The 20,087-nt window shown below is 41.4% G+C and overlaps 1 protein-coding gene across 5 annotated transcripts in view; it reads left to right on the top strand.

Annotated features, from left to right (window-relative positions):
* The window catches only part of LOC129818440 (paired box protein Pax-8-like), a 13,633-nt gene extending 9,143 nt beyond the window's left edge, over positions 1-4,490 (top strand). For 4 of the 5 annotated variants that reach the window (XM_055874304.1, XM_055874305.1, XM_055874303.1 and 1 more), the window contains 4 exons: positions 1-7; positions 457-558; positions 2,332-2,418; positions 3,362-4,490. The exon at positions 1-7 is cut by the window's left edge and continues 230 nt beyond it. In XM_055874304.1, the coding sequence (XP_055730279.1) occupies positions 1-7; positions 457-558; positions 2,332-2,418; positions 3,362-3,432 (267 nt within the window). In that variant the 3' untranslated portion in view covers positions 3,433-4,490. The remainder of the gene's footprint in view (positions 8-456; positions 559-2,331; positions 2,419-3,361) is intronic. The other variant, XM_055874307.1, reaches the window with a different exon arrangement.
* Positions 4,491-20,087: the final 15,597 nt, after the last annotated feature.

The raw sequence follows: 20,087 nt of genomic DNA, 5'->3' as shown, positions 1-20,087 counted from the left end.
ATAGCAGGTAATGAAGCATTCATCTCACCCATTGCCACTCCCTGTAGGGGGTTCATATGGACAGTATACTGGTAGACTACACTCTCTTATCATGTCACCTGCCACAACACACCAAACCCCATTTGCAGTACTGTACAGGAACATCAATTGCTGTATATGATGATAGAATATGGGAGTCCTATACGGCGGCACACAATTGGCTCAGAGTCGTCGGGGTAGGGGATTGGGCGGGGTAGGCCGTCATTGTAAATAAGAATTTGTTCTTAACTGACTTGCCTAGTTAAAGAAAGGTTAAATAAAAAAAAATAAAAAAAAATATGGTGGAATGGTAACTGGCATGATTTCATGTACATGACACATATTTTTGGGGGGCCAAAGAATGTATTTGTTTTTCATGTGTATATGAAACCTCCTGAGAAGAGCTGACATTGTGTGTTTTGTCCTTCTCTGTTTCAGGAAGGGACATGGTTAGCTCCACTCTCCCCGGCTACCCTCCTCACATCCCCTCCAGTGGCCAGACAGGCTACTCATCCTCCGCCATCACTGGCATGGTAGCAGGTAAGACTCCCAACCATTGACATTCACACTGAGACAGGCTATGGCATCTCAGATGGGGTTTCAGAGAAATAAATGAATGATGTCTCTCCTTTCAGTTGAGCTTACTTGAAGGTCCAATGCAGACCTTTTTATCTCAATATCAAATCATTTTTGGTGAAAAATGAAGTACCATACTGTGATTGTTTTAGCAATGAGCAATTTCTTAAGCCGTACTTTTGCTAGGACTGTCTGGGAGTGGTTTGAGTGGGGAGGGGAAAACAGAAAATGAGCTGTTATTGGCAGAGAGGTTTGGAACTTTCTTTCTTATGGGTCTGTTAACTAATTTACCGCATGGTGATGCCACCATGGAAGGCCAAAACTCCATCCAACCAAAACAGGCTGACATGACAGGCAGTCTTTTCAAACAGCTCTTACACTAAAAGGGCATTCATTTCGCAGTATTATTCCAATCTCATATATATAAAACACAGGAAATCATGTTTTTGACTGCACTGGGCCCTTAAATGCAGTTCATAGTTTTATTTGTGACCCAAACATGATCCCATCTGGGTTTTCCCTTTGGGGAAAGCTGAAACTGAATATGCTATGAGGACAAAGCACCACTGAGAAGAATGTAGACAAAAAACAACAACATTGTTTTGGGGTAAGGCAGTGACCAAAACCAGCGTTAAAAAAGCAAGGATGGGAGTGAGAGAGGGAGAGATAAGTGCTGGGAGGAGGATTGGAGATTAACAGGAAGGCATGGTGGTTAATAAGTAGCCTGCTCGGCTGGTGAACTGCACGGCGGTGCAGCCAGGGCCCAGGGGGTACAGGGAACAGGCTGGGGGTTCCGCCCTGCTGCCCGCACCCCCACGCCGCCCCTCTGACCACACATCGCCATGGGAACCAGGGGCCCCACCAGACGGGGAGAGGGTGGGGGGCCACAGGGTGGCAGAGTGCGCCCGGGTGAGAGGGAGAGAGAGAGGGGGAGAGAGAGCACTTTGTGGTGTGTGTGTGTGTGTGTGTGTGTGTGTGTGTGTGTGTGTGTGTGTGTGTGTGTGTGTGTGTGTGTGTGTGTGTGTGTGTGTGTGTGTGTGTGTGTGTGTGTGTGTGTGTGTGTGTGTGTGTGTGCCTTTTTTATTTGAAGTCTGCCCTTCGAAGCGCGAAATGAGAGGGTCTGATTTATTATTTTTCTGGTGGGCTCGCTGTGAGGAAGCGTTCATACACAATTACTCACAGAAAGGGGGGGTCTGGGGGGGAGCGGAGGGATTCAATCCAGCCAACATAATTACCAATTAGATATTGGAATGTAAAAAAAAAAGAAGAATAAGAAAAGAGGACAGAGAGAAAGGTAGAAAGGCTAAAGCAGGAAGTGAGGGATAGAGAGGAGAGGAGGGCATTTTGGAGGGACAGGGAGGGGAGGGTTAAATGCTATAGAGAGGATGTGGAGACTAGCCACACGCATCAATGAGTCGAGGGATTTTACCCCCAGCCATTCACCTGGCTCATAGATTAATGGTTTACAAGCTACCCTAACCGTTGGTGAATTATGAGCTAAGTCTCAGCAGATGCTGGCAACAGGACAAACACCCTCAAATGAAGGCAAAATAAAACTTTGAGGAAGTTGTGTCTTTTTAAGAAATATAACGCATAATATTGTCTAGACTGTAATTTAATTTTGTCTATAGGCTACAAGTACGTGTGTGAATTTCTTACTGAATGATGTTGGTTACTGTATATATGTCTTAATGTACATCTGATGCATGTGTTGTCGTTTTGTTCCCTGTCCTACAGGTGCAGACTACTCTGGTCAGACCTACACTCACTCCCCCTACACCTCCTACAGTGAAGCTTGGAGATTCACCAACTCCAGCATTTTGGGTGAGTCACAGTCAGTCCGGCACAGTGCTGTCCTATGTTCACACCTTTCATAAGTATTAGAAGCATGTACTGTAGTCAGTGTTGTTTGTGTACTGGAACGATGTATGATTCCACACAGGACTTTACTGTTTATAAAGCTGATGTTATGATTGGATCGAACGGGATCTTCATGAACAAATACAAAATGAAAGTGTTCAGAATATACCTAACGGATCAGACTGAATTGTTGTAGATAAAAGTTCCAGCTTCCAATTAAAATGTTTGTTTAAAGCTTCCCTTTGAAATGTTGAATACAAACCTTTCGTGTCATGTCAAGTTTATACTTTAAACATTATTCTATTGCTTTGAACCTAAGATACAATGAATGAACCCTGAGTATCAATGGGAAATTAGCAAATACATATCCTCACTCCAACCAGGAAATCATGTACAGCCAAATTTTGGGTTTCAGTCACGTCACATGTATCATGATTTCCCCTAGTCCCCATGGAAACTAGTCAACCAATTACCAGGAGGTCGGCTTCAAACCACTGCCGCCCATTCGTGTATAGTAACTCTCTTGGAGCGGACTAGCCTGAGAACTCGTATCACCTTGACCTAGCTGATTTCACCAGTTATTAACGACACAAGGGAAAATAAACAGTATTAATGCTTGTGTGTTGTAAATGCTTAATTCTATGCATAACGCAAAACATTCTGTGATATTTCTTCCATCAAGTAGCAGACCCATCCTTAAAAGAGAGATGGCAAAACAGGCAGCTTTATTCATGGGACATACTATCCAAGCAGGGCAGATTTCCATCTGAACCATCTGCTATTGTCATGTGGTGGATAGGATAAAGAAAGCCTGCTTTACATTGCATTGTCCCTCCTAACACCATCAAAGCCAAGCTAAAAAACAAACCACAATAGTAAACTCCTTTATCTCTGTCGCCCCCTGCAGGTTCACCCTATTACTATAGCTCGGCCTCCCGCACAGCTCCACCATCCACTGCAGCCTACGACCATCTCTAGCTCCCATGGACCAACCCTCATGAAGAGGACTGGTAATGGGGACCAATAGGCAAATGCAGCAAGGGATAGGAAGCTATGATGAGAATTGGACTGTCTCCCAATAATGGACAGGGAAGTAAAAATATTGAAGGGACTTTGGAGACTTTTAATGGCAACACTGGACAAGCAGTGCTTGAGCATGAACTCATGGACAATACCTTCTCATGGCTAACTAATTAATTATTTATTTGTTTTTAATGACAGCCTCATCCAGGATGACTTTACACGTTTACACATGACATTCTAAACACTGTAATACATTTGGGCAAATGATTTCTATGACTTTTCCAGTGGCAACGCCCTGAATCCTGCATCATGTATACATCGCTACAAAGCTGTTTCACCAAAGACTTTATTTTTAGCACATTTTACAACTCTGACATGCATTTTTGACTTCATGGTGACATCATAGGATGAATTGAGGTGTCAGTGCGGTAACTGCTTTTATGTGAAGTTAGGCCGGAATTTGCATCAAGTTTACAACAGTTTTATACAATACACATGTCCCTTTCACATTCTAGTGTATGTTTTTCAGGATTCTCTGTGTTGAATTCAAAATTCAGCCTATTTGAGCTCACCACCCAGCAAAACCTTCCAGATCTTAAATGTAATGCAGTGCCAATAGTCTAACTGAGGAATACAGTCACACATGGTATCATTAACATAGCAAAATGTCCTCATGTCTTTGTCAAAGAAAATGTGCTACATGAATTGAACTGTCTGGGTTACGCTACTCTTGTTTGGCAATATGTATATATAGTAAATTGCAAACTGCTCTTAAGAAAAAAATGCAAAATCCTTATCATGAGGATGATTTGGGGGTGAATATTGTGGGGATTAATGACTCATGAAAGATTTGGGGGGTTTTCTTCAATGATATTTCGAGTTTGTTGTAATGCTGATGTTTCGTAAGAACTGTGACTAAACACTTTTTTCTTATACTGTTATTAATATTATTGAAGATGTAAATACGGAATTTCTAAAGAATTATTTTAATAAAATAAAGCATGACAAAGTGATTCTGCCTTGCATATTTTTTGGACATCTTACTAAATCAAGTCAAAACTCCTATTGTGTAATAATCACAAAACTGGAATATTATGTAGGCTTGTGTCACACAAGCAGAATTTAGAACTTGGGTCCAATTCTGTGGGGTTTAGTATCAGTGAAAATCTTTAGGTGTAAAATAGGTGAAGGCCATTTAGCCTACAGTCGAAATAGTTGTTCTGCTATTTTAAAATGATCAACACATTATCCGACCATATCTTACTACTTCACAGTCACACTACTTTACTGTGTCCTATTTGTGCTATTAAATTCTCCACAAAGACAGTAGGCCTACTTTGTTGCCATGGATGTAGGACGTAGGGTTCCCATTGTGCACAATAAATACTGTACATTGTGAATTAAATAGTTATAACAGAATAACTTATCATTGTCATCATCATCATTATTATTATTATTATTAGTTGTAGTAGTAGTAGTAGTATTAGGACCTATATGGTTCTACTGCAAAACTCTTAAATGTTACCTATTTTCTGCAACTCAGCAATTTACTGGAAACGTAAGAGGACGAAAGCAATGATCCTGAACACACGCACATCTGTTTAATTTATTATTTTATTTTCTGCATCATGTAGTTTTATTTGCAATTATTTCTCCCCTCTTTGCGGCCTCATTATTATACCGCCGTAACGAGGCCATGGTTCGGCGGTGCCACAGCCCACCTGGACCCACCGTCACAGCAAAGGCCGCGGGACTTGACGGATTGCCTGTCCGCCGTGGATACAGCCAATACGAAATACCAAACCCCACGATGTTGGAGAGTAGGCCTATACATAAAGGCTATCTCTGGAAAAATTGTATTTTGATTTCGAAAGGGACCCAATCCCGTTTTGTCTCGAATTGTATTATTTTTAATGTTAGACTAGGGATCAATTCGTTACTGACTTGATTTTCCCCTAGCCCTACTGTTTTATATTCAACTTCATCAGTGAGTTTCCGCGCTATTAACCCTTGAATGTGAGCTGTCGAATGTAATAGGCTACATGCCACATACAGTGCCTTCAGAAGGTATTCATACCTTTTGACTTATTCCACATTTAGTTGTGTTACGGCCTGAATTCAAAATTGATTAAACATATATTTTTTCTCACCCATTTTTTCTCACCTATACCGCAATAACATCAAATCAAATCAAATCAAATATATTTTATATAGCCCTTCGTACATCAGCTAATATCTCGAAGTGCTGTACAGAAACCCAGCCTAAAACCCCAAACGGCAAGCAATGCAGGTGTAGAATCACTGCTAATCATGTGTATGTGACCAATAAAATGTGATTTGATTTGAATGACAAAGTGAAAACATGTTTTATGAAATGTTTGCAAATTTTGTATTCACACCCGAGTCAATAACTTGTAGAAGCGCCTTTGGCTGCAATTACAGCCGTGAGTCTTTCCTGGGTAAGTCCACATCTGGATTGTGCAACATTTGTCCGTTATTCTTTTCAAAATGCTTCAAGCTCTGTCAAAGTGGTTGTTGATCATTGCTACACCACCATTTTCAGGTCTTGCCATTCTATTTGAAGTATAATTAAGTTAAAACTGTAGCTCGGCCACTCAGCAACATTCACTGTCTTCTTGGTAAAAAACTCCTGTCACTGCCGTCAACAGAAGTAGACCAAGGTGCAGCGTGGTGAGTGTACATATTCCTTTTTATTTAGGATGACGCCGACAAAAACAATAAACAATACAAAAACAACCGTGAAGCGTAAGGCTATAGTACCAACAAACAAAGACAACCTCCCACAAAGACATGTGGGAAAAAGGGATACCTAAGTATGGTTCTCAATCAGAGACAACGATAGACAGCTGTCCCTGATTGAGAACCCTACCCCGCTAAAACATAGAAATACAAATAATAGAACTAAAGAACATAGAATACCCACCCCAAATCACACCCTGACCAAACTTAATAGAGACATAAAAAAGGCTCTCTAAGGTCAGGGCGTGACAACTCCAGTGTAGATTTAGCCTTGTGTTTTAGGTTATTGTCCTGCTGAAAGGTGAATTCATGTGTCTGGTGGAAAGAAGACAGAACCAGGTTTTCCTCTATGATTTTGCCTGTGCTTAGCTCCATACCGTTTCTTTTTTATACTGGAAAAGTGGAGAGTTGTATTGGATTTGACCCAAACATAACACTTTGCATTCAGGACTAAAAGTGAATTGCTTTGATATATTTTTTTGCAGTATTACTTTAGTGCCTTGTTGCAGACATGATGCATGTTTTGGAATATTTGTATTATGTACAGGCTTCCTTCTTTCACTATGTCAATTAGGTTAGTGTGGAGTAACTACATTGTTGTTGATCCATCCTCAGTTTTCTCCTATCACAGCCATTAAACTCTGTAACTGTTTTAAAGTCACCATTGGCCTCATGGTGAAATCCCTGAGTGGTTTCCTTCCTCTCTGGCAACTGAATTAAGAAGGACGCCTGTATCTTTGTAGAGACTAGGTGTATTGATTCACCATCCAAAGTGTAACTAATAACTTGCTCAAAGGTATCACCATGCTCAAAGGGATCATCAATGTCAGTTTTTTTTACCCATCTACCAAGAGGTGCCCTTCTTTGCAAGGCATTGGAAACCCTCCCTGGTCTTAGTGGTTGAATCTGTGTTTGAAATTCACTGCTCAACTGAGGGTGGTAGCCTACTTCAGGATAAAGATTCATACATTATAGAATTACTGACTGAAATAGCATTTTGTTTAGTTTACTTTAGTTTTACCATAGCACATTTTTTGTTATGTAGGCCTAGTGTTTTTTTTTTTTACTATATTAATTTATTTCAATAAATGTGTTGTTTTTCTTTTGAACATAGGCCTAGGCTCCTGTACGCCCTTCAAAAACTGAGTGTATCATGGCCTTAATTTACCACTAAAAGAACCATCAAAGGCTAAGCTGCCTTTTGAAAAATGGTTTTAACCACACAATATCAATGATAACTGGCAAGCAATAAAATGTAATCAGGGCAGTACTCAGCAACTGACGAAGATGAGTCATGACATCTCTTTATTTACTGTATACTCTGTCTCTCTCGCTCCCCTCTCTCTTCCGCCCTCCCTCATTCCTCCCTCCCTCATTGTATTAACAATGGTGTTTGTTCTTCACTGGTTGCCCATTTTTGTGTGGCAACGGGTCACAAATCTTGCTGCTGTCATGGCACACTGTGGTATTTCACCCAATAGATATGGGAGTTTATCGAAATTGGGTTTGTTTTTTAATTCTTTGTGGGTCTGTGTAATCTGAGGGAAATATGTGTCTCTAATATGGTCATACATTTGGCAAGAGGTTAGGAAGTGCAGCTCAGTTTCCATCTCATTTTGTGGGCAGTGTGCACATAGCCTGTCTTCTCTTGAGAGCCAGGTCTGCCTATGGCAGCCTTTCTTCAATCGCAATACTATGCTCACTGAATCTGTACATAGTCAAAGCTTTCATTAAGTTTGGGTCAGTCACATTGGTCAGTTATTCTGCCGCTGTGTACTCTCTGTTTAGGACCAAACAGCATTCTAGTTTGCTCTGTTTTTTTGTTAATTCTTTCCAATGTGTTTTTTCATGATTTGGTTGGGTCTATTTGTGTTGCTGTGTTGGGGCTCTGTGGGGTCTGTTTGTGTTTGTGAACAGAGCCCCAGGACCAGCTTGCTTAGGGGACTCTTCTCCAAGTTCATCTCTCTGTAGGCGATGGCTTTTTTGTGGAAGGTTTGGGAATCACTTCCTTTTAGGTGATTGTAGAATTTAACATCTCTTTTCTGGATTTTGATCATTAGCGGGTATCGGCCTGCATTTTTTGTTGTTTTACAATGTACACGGAGCATATTTTTGAAGAGTTCTGCATGCTATCTCAATTTGGTGTTTGTACCAATTTGTGAATTCTTGGTTGGTGAGCGGACCTCAGACCTCACAACCACAAAGGGCAATGGGTTCTATAACTGATTCAATAATTCTTGCCAGATCCTGATTGGTATGTTGAATTTTATGTTCCTTTTGATGGCATAGAAGGCCCTTCTTGCCTTGTCTCTCAGATCGTTCACAGCTTTGTGGAAGTTACCTGTGGCGCTGATGTTTAGGTCGAAGTATGTATCATTTTTTGTGTGCTCTAGGGCAACGGTGTCTAGATGGAATTTGTATTTGTGGTTCTGGCAACTGGACCTTTTTTGTAACACCATTGTTTTTGGCTTACTGAGATTTACTGTCAGGGCCCAGGTCTGAGAATCTGTGCAGAATGTCTAGGTGCTGCTGTAGGCCCTCCTTGGTTGGGGACAGAAGCACCAGATCATCAGCAAACAGTAGACATTTTACTTCAAATTCTAGTAGGATGAGGCCGGGTGCTGCAGACTGTTCTAGTGCCCTCGCCAATTCGTTGATATATATGTTGAAGAGGGTGGGGCTTAAGCTGCATCCCTGTCTCATCCCTGTCCCCCTGTGGAAAGAAATGTGTTTTTTTGCCAATTTTAACTGCACACTTGTTGTTTGTGTACATGGATTTTATAATGTCCTATATTTTTCCCCAAACACCCTTTTCCATCAATTTGTACAGCAGACCATCATGCCAAATTGAGTCAAAAGCTTTTTTGAAATCAACAAAGCATGAGAAGACTTTGCCTTTGTTTTGTTTTGTTTGTCAATTATGGTGTGCAGGGTGAATACGTGGTCTGTCGTATTGTAATTTGGTCAAAAGCCAATTTGACATTTTCTCAGTACATTGTTTTCACTGAGGAAATGTAAGTGTCTGCTGTTAATGATAATGCAGAGGATTTTCCCAAGGTTGCTGTTGACGCATATCTCATGGTAGTTATTGGGGTCAAATTCGTCTCCACTTTTCTGGATTGGGGTGATCAGTCCTTGGTTCCAAATTTTAGGGAACATGCCAGAGCTAAGGATCATGTTTAAGTATAGCCAATTGGAATTTGTGGTCTGTATGTTTTATAATTTTATTGAGGATACCATCAACACCCCAGGTCTTTTGGGTTGGAGGGCTTTTATTTTTTCCTCTAGTGAATTCAATGTAATTGGAGAATCCAGTGGGTTCTGGTAGTCTTTAATAGTTGATTCTAAGATGTGTATTTGATCATGTATATGTTTTTGCCTTTTGTTCTTTGTTGTAGGGACAAAAAGATTGGAGAAGTGGTTTACCCATACATCTCTGATTTGGATAGATAACCCTTTGTGTTGTTGTTTGTTTAGTGTTTTCCAATTTTCTCAGAAGTGGTTAGAGTCTATGGATTCTTCAATTACATTGAGCTGATTTCTGATGTGCTGTTCCTTCTTTTTCCATAGTGTATTTCTGTATTGTTTTAGTGATTCACCATAGTGAAGGCGTAGGCTCAGGTTTTCTGTGTCTCTGTGTTTTTGGTTAGATAGGTTTCTCAGTATCTTTCTTAGGTTTTTGTATTCTTCATCAAACCATTTGTCGTTGTTGCTAATTTTTTTCGGTTTTCTGTTTGACATTTTTAGACTTGATAGGGAACCCGAGAGGTCATATATACTGTTTAGGTTTTCTACTGCCAAGTTCACATCTTCACTATTAGAGTCAAATGTTTTGTCCAGAAAGTAGTCTAAAAGGGATTGAATTTGTTCTTGCCTAATTGTTTTTTGGTAGGTTTCCACACTACTTTCCTTCCATCTATAGCATTTCTTAATATTATTCAGTTCCTTTGGCTTTGATGCCTCATGATTGAGTATTGCTCTGTTCATGTAGACTGTGATTTTGCTGTGGTCTGATAGAGGTGTCAGTGGGCTGACTGTGAACGCTCTGAGAGACTCTGGGTAGAGGTCAGTGATAAAGTTGTCTACAGTACTACTGCCAAGACATGAGCTAACGTAGGAGTCCCTTCGAAGCCTACCATTGACTATGTACATACCCAGCGTGCAGTTTTTTTTCTCTCTCTCTCTCTCTCTCTCTCTCTCTCTCTCTCTCTCTCTCTCTCTCTCTCTCTCTCTCTCTCTCTCTCTCTCTCTCTCTCTCTCTCTCTCTCTCTCTCTCTCTCTCTCTCCTCTCTCTCTCTCTCTCTCTCTCTCTCTCTCTCTCTCTCTCTCTCTCTCTCTCTCTCTCCTCTCTCTCTCTCTCTCTCTCTCTCTCTCTCTCTCTCTCTCTCTCTCTCTCTCTCTCTCTCTCTCTCTCTCTCTCTCTCTCTCTCTCTCTCCTCTCTCTCTCTCTCTCTCTCTCTCTCTCTCTCTCTCTCTCTCTCTCTCTCTCTCTCTCTCTCTCTCTCTCTCTCTCTCTCTCTCTTCACACCTCTCTATCCTATGTCCAAGCTGCAACCCTCATGCTCACTCCCTTCCTCTACAATCTGTTCTGTCCTGTCTACTTTTGACAATGCTCCCTTCTCCATTGTTGATGAAGTGGGATGCCACTCTAACATCAATCGAATGGAACACAGTTTTTTCAGTTTCCTTTACAGGCACACAGAAACACACATCACATCCAGAGACACAGAGGAGCTTTAAAGTATATGTCCCCTGTGTTTTTTTAACAGCAGCAAAATGAGGCAATCCCCCCACAAAGCATCAAATTCAAATTCCAAAGCCTCCACATACAGAGCCAGCTGATGGACTGCCAGGGAAATAATAACAGCAACTGTTAAACATTAACAATCCTACAGCCAAAGAGTCGAAAACAGCATAATACCGCCACAAACAACTACAACACAAATACTTAATCTCTCTCTCTCTCCATCTCTCTCTCTCTCTCTCTCTCTCTCTCTCTCTCTCTCTCCATCTCTCTCTCTTTCCATCTCTCTCTCACACACACACACATCAAACCCATCCCAATCCTGGTTCTGGGCGACAGTGGGCCTATTAGTGTTGAGGTTTTGGGCCACAGTGCTTCTAGTAATGAGCCCGGCAGCACAATACAGGCACCCGGCCGGAACAGCTGAGGGGAGACAAAGCCAGCAGGATGGGGAGAGCGCTGGGGGCTTGGGGTAACTACATTTAACACAGAGAGGGACAGAGTGGTGTGTGTTTGTGTGGTGCGTGCAGTGCATGTGTGTGGTGCATGTGTGTGTAGCCATTACTGGGACAAACTAAGAGACAGATAGGGGCCCCTGGAGGAGCTGCTGACAAAAAGGCAGTGCAGAGCGGAGTGTGTGGCAATCAGTGGAATGACGGGTCAGAGTTGTCCCGCGCCAGTCAACTGGAAACTTCACCACTTATCTCTGGGCCTGAGACACTGGTGAACCAACTCAGACTCGCAAATAAGCATTGTGCACAAGACAATATTTGTCTGCCTAAATGAAACACAGGCTGCTGTTGTTTTAAACTGTGAATGGTGAGGCTGCAAGGTTGCGCTGAGGGTCTCTTGTCTGCCGGACGCCTTTGTGAGGACAGGCTTTTGTGGCTTAGAGAAAAGCACTTAACCCAGACTGTGTGAGTGAACACATCACCTTAATTCATTGATTTGGATGGCGCTGCGTTCATTAATGTGAGCCCTGTTGGTCTGTTACATAAAGGTTCCTCCTCTTTCAAACCAACGTGAATAACTGGAACTATTTAAAATGAGCTCATTGTCCTGGAATGAACATTTTATACCAATTCTGAATGGTCTCTATGATGTCACCATTGGCATATTTCCTCTTTGTCAGAATAACCTAAGAAAAGTTTATGTGATTACTAATCAACAGATTTTAATAAGAGTTATACTTTCAATTATACACATGAAAACAGTTCTGCTCCCTCAAACATGTATAATGAACACCCTCAGCAACTTTAAGGATCTCGTCGGTCCATTAAACCATAGAAGGACTTAAAACAATTGCAGTGGTCAAACAGGAAAGAAATGGTCAAACAAACGGTCTCTCTGAGCCTGTGGTAGATCGGAGGGGAAACACAGGTGCCCTCTGTTTGACTGGCCTATTAGCACACAGCCCTGAGGGCAGGAAGCACTATTGACTGGAGACATCAAGAGAAACGCACCTTTCAAAGCACACACCTTCCGGACCCAAACACACACACACCTATATACACCCACCTGGATAAAATCTGCCAGGTATCAGGTACTGCCCCGAGGGAGAGTCCTGAACTCTGGACATGGGGACAGAGTCAACCAAGACCAACACTGGTATCTCCATCAGACGCTTCAAAACATACTTTCCTCACACTCAACATGTAATTTGCTATAAAGGACTATTGTAGATCTATCATGAATAACACCAAGATTAAACCCCATCACAACTACTGATTAAAGATCAGTCAAGCTTATATTGAATAGAAAAATACAGTCAACATATATTCAGTGTTGGTCCTGCTTCCCAGATGAAGAGCTCTAACGGCAGCGTACTGCTGCCTCTAAACGCTAGGTATCGTTATGTTTGTCTGCAGCTAGTGTGTCTGAGAAGCACTGAATCCCTGCCCAGGGAGTGTTGTCACAGGCAGGAGTGTGTGGAAGTGGAGAGGGCAAAGTTAGGTCATGCATTGAAATGCCCTTAAGCCAGGCACTTTACCTTAACTGTTCCAGTGAGAGAATCCATGGGTACAAAGGCTTCCATTCAAAAGGGTATGGAGGAAAGAGTAGAACATCGAAGTGTTATTCATGTTAGGACTGGGTCTGCTTAGCATATAAAATAAATATGTCTGGTTTGTGAGTCTAAAAGGGGAAAAACAACATATAGAGTGTTGTCTAGGAATAAGAAAAGGATAGATGTAGCCAGTGCTATTCCTGTACTTCCAGCCTCCATGCCCTCTCATCTGGTCACCTATGAAAGAGACAAAAGAAAACAGAAGGAGGAGAGCAATAGGAAATACGATGGTGAACATGAATCTACTGAAATGAAACAATAAAATGGATCAACAATAGAGTTACTTAACGAAACAGCATAACTATGAAATGGAGCACCTTTTCTCTTGCTCCTTGTGTGTGTGTGTTACAGTCCAGGGGTCGAGAGGCGCACTAGAGACTCGTTACCTCAAGTGGCACAGAGGGAGCTGACAGAGTGGTTCAGTGAAGGGGGGACCAGGGTCCAAATGGAAAAGAGACTCCTGAAAAGATCACAGGGAGAAAGAGAGAATTCAAGAGCTGGACCACAGAGAAAGCCACACCACGACGCCAGCAGTCAAGAGTGGAGCGACTGAAAGACCAAGAATATAAAAGAGGAGGGGGAGAGGTAGAGGGAGTTGAAAGCAAAATCGAATACAGAGGGGTGCGAGAGAGAGAAATAAATGGTTAGTGTGGATAAAAGATAAAAAGTAACAAGTAGAGCGTGGGAGGCGTCAGCACCAGAAGGACAATGTGTGTCAGGAGGGACATAGTGCAGAGGCAGGAGACAGATGGGGAAAAGGAAGCAAAGGGACATGTGTGTGTGTGTGTGTGTGTGTGTGTGTGTGTGTGTGTGTGTGTGTGTGTGTGTGTGTGTGTGTGTGTGTGTGTGTGTGTGTGTGTGTGTGTGTGTGTGTGTGTGTGTGTGTGTGTGTGTGTGTGTGTGTGTGTGTCTATATTAGAGCTTTTGGAATGTTGTATGGCATTCAGAACAGGATGAGTGTTTGTGTGCATGTGTCACACCTTATGCATGGAGGGGCTTATTTTGAGCCTACTGCCCAATGCAACCGTTGGACAAGCCCCTAATGATCACAACTCTGGCCTGGCCTTTTTAATTACCCAACCAGCCCTGACAGAGCGCCACAAAGCTCTCCAGTCCACAGAATGGGGAGTAGAAGGCGGAACAAAAACAGGACCTTTCCATCTGAAGTATGGCCCTAACCTCTGCTAATGCAAGCCTGAGTCCTGCCTGCCTCACTGCCATGGCCACTCTTTGTGTGGAGTGGAGCAAGATGGCACTCCAACCCAGCACCACTGCTGCTGTCATGGTCCAGAGGCCATGCATAAAGCCTGGGTCAAGACCCATCCATTGATGAAAGCCAAAGTATGCGCTGCAATTTCTTCCCTGTATGCATTAAGAAGAAACCATATGTGAATGTATTAAAGTCCATGGGCCTCATTTATCAATATTGCATAGAAACTATTCTACTTAGAACTGAATTTAGAATGGTCATATGCCTAAAAAGTGTGATTGATCAAACAATCCTACCAGCGTTATATGCACACCAGTAGGAGATAACTATTGATGAATTCCAATTTGTTCTCAGCCTCAGTGCTCTTGCAGTACCTTGGATGTTTGCATTTCAAAACCCCCCTAATTAACCATATATGGTCAAAATCATCCATTTAAAGCCTGTAGAGTATATACAACGCCGTACCATGAAATACAATGGCACAACCAAAAAAACAACCTTTTTTTAGGGGTGAAGGGGCTGAAATAGAGGTGCAAGTGTCCGAGATTGAGTATAACCAAAAGGTGTTATTTGGCTCACTCAGTTGTGGCTTGACCAGTAAAAATAAAAACATACCTTCAAAAAGAGGACCATCAGGACAAATTAATAGGCAACACTCCACAGCCATCCATCCTCAACAGCCCCCTCCTTCAGGCCAGCCTGGTCTCATAGACTAGACGTAATATAGTAAATTAAAATCCGGGACACTCAAATTAGTATGATATCCTGTCTAGGATCAGCGTGGCGCTAGCGGCACACCCCCCCCCCCCCCACTGAAAAACCAGTGCCGCGAAATTCAAAAAAAATATTTTTTTAAAATATTTAACTTTCACACATTAAAGTCCAATACAGCTAATGAAAGACACAGATCTTGTGAATCCAGTCAACATTTCCGATTTTTAAAATGTTTTACAGGGAAGACACAATATGTAAAGATGTACATCTATTACCTAAAAACACATTAGCATAATCCACCATCTTTTATTTGTCCACCAACACCAGTAGCCATCACCAATTCGGCTAAACTAAGATATTTATAGCCCCTAACCAACAAAAAAACTCATTAGATGACAGTCTGATAACATATTTATGGTATGGGATAGGTTTTGTTAGAAAAAAGTGCATATTTCAGGTAGATGGCATAGTTTACAATTGCACCCACCATCACAAATGGACTAGAATAATTACAATGAGCAACGTGTTTACCTAACTACTAATCATCAAACATTTCGTAAAAATACACAGCATACACGAATCGAAAGACACAGATCCTGTGAATACAGACAATATTTCAGATTTTCTAAGTGTCTTACAGCGAAAACACAATAAATCGTTATATTAGCTTAGCACATAGCAATTAGCAGCCCAGCATTGATTCTAGCCAAAGTGAGCGATAAAAGTCAACATCGCCAAAAGATATTAATTTTTTCACTAACCTTCTCAGAATTCTTCCGATGACACTCCTGTAACATCACATTACAACATGCATATACAGTTTGATCGAAAATGTTTATATTTAGCCACCAAAATCATGGTTAGACAATGTGAAATGTAGACAAGCTGGTAAAGAAAAAGTCCTTGCGCCACTTAGACAGTGATCTACTCTTATACATAAATACTCATAAACGTGACTAAAAAATATAGGGTGGACAGGGATTGATAGACAATTTAATTCTTAATACAATTGCGTTATTACATTTTTTAATTTATCCTTACTTTTCAATACAGTTTGCGCCAAGCGAAGCTACGTCAAAAAACATGGCGTCCTAAGCCACTAAAATGTTTCGACAGAAACACGATTTATCATAATAAAAATGTCCTACCTTGAGCTGTTCTTCCATCAGTATCTTGGGCAAAGGATCCTTTCTTGGGAGAAATCGTCTTTTGGTGGAAAGCTGTCCTCTTGCCATGTGGAAATGTCAACTGCGTTCGGGATGAACTGAAAAGCGTGCCCAACTTTTCACATCGTTGCAAAAATAAATGTCCCAAAATCGCACTAAACGGATATAAATTGCTATAAAACGCTTTAAATTAACTACCTTATGATGTTTTTAACTCCTATAACGAGTGAAAAGATGACCGGAGAAATATAACAGGCTAAACTAACGCTTGGAACAGGTGCGCGCCGGTGTCCTCTAGGCTCATGACGCAGCTCCCAAAGAATGACTAGCTTCAGGGTTTTTTCATTTGTAGGGCCTGTGAACGCGCAATCGACCCCGTTGGAATCGTCATCACGTAAAGGCATCCAGGGGAAGACGTAAGAAGTGTCCGTATAGTCATAGCAACGACAGTGCCCTTTTAACTGACTTCAGAAGAGTGGCCAACATTTCTCAAATCTGACTCCATGTCAGGGAAATTGCTGTAGAATGGGCTCTGTTCCACTTAGAGACAAAATTTCAACTCCTATAGAAACTATAGACTGTTTTCTATCCAATAATAATAATAATATGCATATTGTACGATCAAGGATTTTGTGGGAAGCCGTTTAAAAAATTAGCCAAATTAGCATAAATAGTCTAAACAGCGCCCCCATCCCCAACAGGTTACATAAGACAGATTGTTACTTAAGGCAAAAACTAAAGTATGGTGGTTGGGTGGGCATACAACGCAAACGTCTAGCAACCCAAAAGTTGCGAGTTCAAATCTCATCACGTACAACTTTAGAATTGTAGCTATTTAGCAACTTTTTAGCTACTTTGCAACTACCTAGCATGTTAGCTAACCCTTCCCCTAACCTTAACCCTTTTAACTAACCCTTCCCATAACCCTAACTCTTTTCACTAACCTTAACCCTAACCGTACACCTTTAACCTAATTCCAAAACTTAACCTTAACTCTAACCCTAACCCCTAGCCTAGCTAACGCTAGCCAGCTACCTAACATTACCCACCTAGCTGGAATTCTTAACATATAGCACATTTTGCAAATTCGTAACATTATACTAATAGTAATTCGTAACATATCATATGAAATGGGTGATCGACATCCACAAATTAATACATACCATATGAAACGTAACATATCGTACTAAATGGAGGGTCTTGGATTTATGTACAGAATAATATGAAATGCTCTAAGACCAGGTTGCAGCTGTAGGTGTATAGGACAACATTGCTGTTCTGCAGAATGAACGAGTCGTGCGTTCCCCCTGGCCACCTTGCCACCACATTCAGCAGCAGCTTTTCCGCATCAAATATTTCTATCACCTGCACATAAAGAGTGGAAGCCTTTTCTTTTCACATAGTTGAAATTGTTTTGGGATGGTGATTTCATGGCAATGTGAGTGCCGTCTATTGCTCTGTTTATATTTGGGAACCAATTGATGGCATCATGGCAAAGAAACGCATCTTGACTTCAACATGTTGTGTGATTCTCTATGGAAATTGTATGTGTTACTGTTAGTTTTGCTGATGATTGCATCCAAAACATTGGCTCGAGGGCTGTGAGATGCCAATCGGCAAGCTCCCGCTGAAAGCTCTTGCCAAAAACCAGAGGGTGAATTTTATTTCTTTAACCTTTATTTAACTAGTCAAGTCAGTTATGAACAAATTCTTATTTAAAATGATGGCCTACCAAAAGGCAAAAGGCCTCCTGCAGGGATGGGGGCTGGGATTAAAATAAAAATATAGGACAAAACACACATCACGAAAAGAGAAACACTACAACACATTGTATCAACACAACATGACAACAACATGGTAGCAACACGACATGACAGTGGCACAACATGGTAGCAGCACAAAACATGGTACAAACATTATTGGGCAAAGACAACAGCATTAAGGGCAAGAAGGTAGAGACACCAATACATCAGGCGAAGCAGCCACAACTGTCAGTAAGAGTGTCCATGATTGAGTCTTTGAATGAAGAGATGGAGATAAAACTGTCCAGTTTGAGTGTTTTTTGCAGCTCGTTCCAGTCGTTAGCTGCAGCAAACTGAAAAGAGTAGCGACCCGAGGATGTGTGTGCTTTGGGGACCTTTAACAGAATGTGACTGGCAGAACAGGTGTTGTATGTGGAGGATGAGGGCTGCAGTAGATATCTCAGATAGGGGGGAGTGAGGCCTAAGAGGGTTTTATAAATAAGCACCAACCAGTGGGTCTTGCGATGGGTATACAGAGATGACCAGTTTACAGAGGAGTATAGAGTGCAGTGATGTGTCCTATAAGGAGCTTTGGTGGCAAATCTGATGGCCGAATGGTAAAGGATATCTAGCCGCTTGAGAGCACCCTTACCTGCCGACCTATTAATGACGTCTCCTAGCATGGATAGGGTGGTCATCTGAATCAGGGTTAGTTTGGCAGATAAGACTTGGATGTGCACCGGAATAGCATGTGTTTGTCTTTTTAAAGTAGGTCTTAAATCCTCAAAAATCCTATAACATTGGTTTTGGGAAATGATATCGGATGATCCAATCTGTACTTTCTGCAGAAAAAGTCCCACCTGTCTCTAAAAACATGCTCTCTGAGAAATGCAGCGTGGGCCAAATCTTCAAACAGAGCAAGCCATTTCTCATTCAATTTCCCATTATCTGTCTTCTATAATATTTCAACAATAGCTTCACTTTCACACGTACTTCTAATTTAACAAATGACTGTACTTTATATGGATTATCGTAACAAATGCACGGATGTGGTCAAATTATAGGCTACAGCATGTCAAGATATTTTGCAGGAATTCACAATGGAAATACTATGAAATCAAACATTTATTTAATTATTACTCTCACAATTTCACACATTTTCAACATACATTCTCCGCATTCTACTCTTGACAAGGAGTTCCCTTATTCCACCACTTGGTCCTGTGCGTATGCATGGTCATGGCTGTGTGTAAATCTACGCACACTCTCAATCAACCAGTCATATTGATAAATCTCACACTTTGCGTCAAAATAATCCCACGCATGATTTACATCTAGATTTGTGCCTATGCATGATTGATAAATGAGGTCTCATGTGTTTTAACAGGTTAACATTGCCCCAGAACAGCAGGATTTTGGATTTCTCCTACTGTCACAATTCATGGACAACAGACCAATAATATGAAGGTTTTCCAAGATGGCGTCTTTTCAGTTTATCAGGCAGACACACCTGGCGCATTGCCATGGCCTGATGCTCCTGCCAATCATTTGCTCAATCAATCATCCACATCTTCAGAATCTGACTTCATCTTAATAGTCTGTTGTTATTAAAATAAATGAATAGGAACTATTTTCACAGAAAATACATACACATAAGCATTATCACATTAACCCAGGTCCTGTATCAGCAATATCATAAAATGACATATTTGATGAACCCATGTCTCATAAGAAGGGCTCCTCCTTTATCCTTACCAAGTGACCTGAACAAGAAAAACTCTGGGCCCTAGTAGTTGGTTCCCAATAAAATTATGTATGTATCATTTATTTATGAACGTAGGTATGTTCCTGTTAAAGCTACCAATCTTGATCCTGAAGAGACCAGCACAGTGAGACAAGGTTAGCCCCATCTGTATTGTCTGTGCCCCTAACTGTGTTACTTATTGTCACATCACATTCCTGTGTGTCATCCACAACAGTGACATTAAGGAGCAATGTGGGGGTCTTCTGAAACATCCTGTTCTTTATTGCGACACTCCAGGTTGACCGCGGCTGAAGATGTCACTCTGAAAGAGAACAAAACGGCCCAGAAATCCTCCATGTGCCACCGAGAGAGATCAAAAAGTTGTCTTTGTCTGCTATTAATTCCCTTTATGCCATTCCTATTACAAGGGGATATATGACTGGCCGCTCAAAGAATTGGCATGGA

This window comes from Salvelinus fontinalis, chromosome 21 (genome assembly GCF_029448725.1).
Source record: "Salvelinus fontinalis isolate EN_2023a chromosome 21, ASM2944872v1, whole genome shotgun sequence".
In the NCBI taxonomy this organism is placed as follows: domain Eukaryota; kingdom Metazoa; phylum Chordata; class Actinopteri; order Salmoniformes; family Salmonidae; genus Salvelinus; species Salvelinus fontinalis.
This window is presented reverse-complemented; position numbering and strand designations above follow the sequence as displayed.